This window comes from Tarenaya hassleriana, unplaced genomic scaffold, assembly GCF_000463585.1.
Source record: "Tarenaya hassleriana unplaced genomic scaffold, ASM46358v1 Cleome146, whole genome shotgun sequence".
Classification (NCBI taxonomy): Eukaryota; Viridiplantae; Streptophyta; class Magnoliopsida; order Brassicales; family Cleomaceae; genus Tarenaya; species Tarenaya hassleriana.
Genome location: NW_010964882.1, coordinates 84793 through 85995, shown reverse-complemented (window position 1 = coordinate 85995; position 1203 = coordinate 84793). Strand labels below are relative to the sequence as shown.

Sequence of the window (1203 nt, the reverse complement as noted above, 5' to 3'; positions counted from 1 at the left end):
TTTTATTGGTTGCCTCTACTAGACGAGATTTGTCACCGAGGACAGTGTCCAGTTCAAGTCTGGGGGAGGATTCGTCTAACGCCAAACCATATCTAATTAGAGTAGTGTTCCATGCATTTTTCTCTTTTATTTTCACTTTTTAGTTGCATGTGATCTTATATGTCCTAAATACTATATGTAAATGCATAACCCTAATAACAACAAACTATATGATCCTAAAACATCCTATATGCACATGCAATTAAAAAGTGAAAATAAAAGAGAAAAATGCATGGAACACTACTCTAATTAGATATGGTTTGGCGTTAGACGAATCCTCCCCCAGACTTGAACTGGACACTGTCCTCGGTGTCAAATCTCGTCTAGTAGAGGCAACCAATAAGATGAGTCAAAAGAGAAGAAAATCCAAAAGAAAAAAGAATACTGAGCTCGCGATGTTTGTTCACTCGCACTTAAGTCTGCCTACGTCTATCACATAGCTAGCTTCCTCGCCTCCTCAATTCCTCATTAGAACTCAACCTGGTGATAAGAGACACAAACCAATATCCGATGCAAAAAGAAAAAGGAAGGAAACAAAACTAACCTAAGAACTCGGGTTGCCTCCCGGAAGCGCTTGTTTAGGGTCTTTAGCTTGACCAAACTCTCTCAACTACCAGATGGGTCTAACGGGCGAAGATTATCGATCTTCTGCCAACCTAGATCATGAAGTTTAAGAGCATCTCTACAACAAAATGAGTTTGAGAAATGAGGCGTACCTAGTAGAGAAAAATCTGGTGGTCTCAGCATATTGATGAATGCCGGTTGAAACTCAAAATTGTTACGGTCGATGTCAGGCCGGCGAATGCATGAAAGCTGCTGAATGTACTTAGGCTGAAGGTATGCCCCATAAGTGTCATTGTTGTTCTCAGCAACTATAGCACGTTCCTCCATCTTTCTTTGTTGTCGTTTCTTCTTTCGATTGCGCTTAGTAGAGTTCTCGATTTCAGGGTGAAGAGGTACTAGGTTGTCAGGCCCAGAACTCCTGGTCATACACCGTAATCCTGCACACCAGAAAGTAGAACAAACACAAAGAATAGATCAAGAAATCGAGGGAAAAGAAAAAGAAAAGAAAAAAAATCTAGATTCAAAGGAATCTTTATCCTAGCGCTAACCTATTCCCCGGCAACGGCGCCAAAAACTTGATAACGCAAATCTAGGTATAGA

At 40.6% G+C, this 1203-nt stretch overlaps 1 protein-coding gene across 1 annotated transcript in view; it reads right to left on the bottom strand.

The window, feature by feature from the left end:
• Positions 1-885: 885 nt before the first annotated feature.
• Positions 886-1203, bottom strand: part of LOC104808451 (CASP-like protein 5C3) — a 7905-nt gene continuing 7587 nt past the window's right edge. Inside the window, exon 4 of the mRNA XM_019201985.1 lies at positions 886-1040. Coding sequence (XP_019057530.1) covers positions 1007-1040 — 34 coding nt within the window. The 3' untranslated portion in view covers positions 886-1006. The remainder of the gene's footprint in view (positions 1041-1203) is intronic.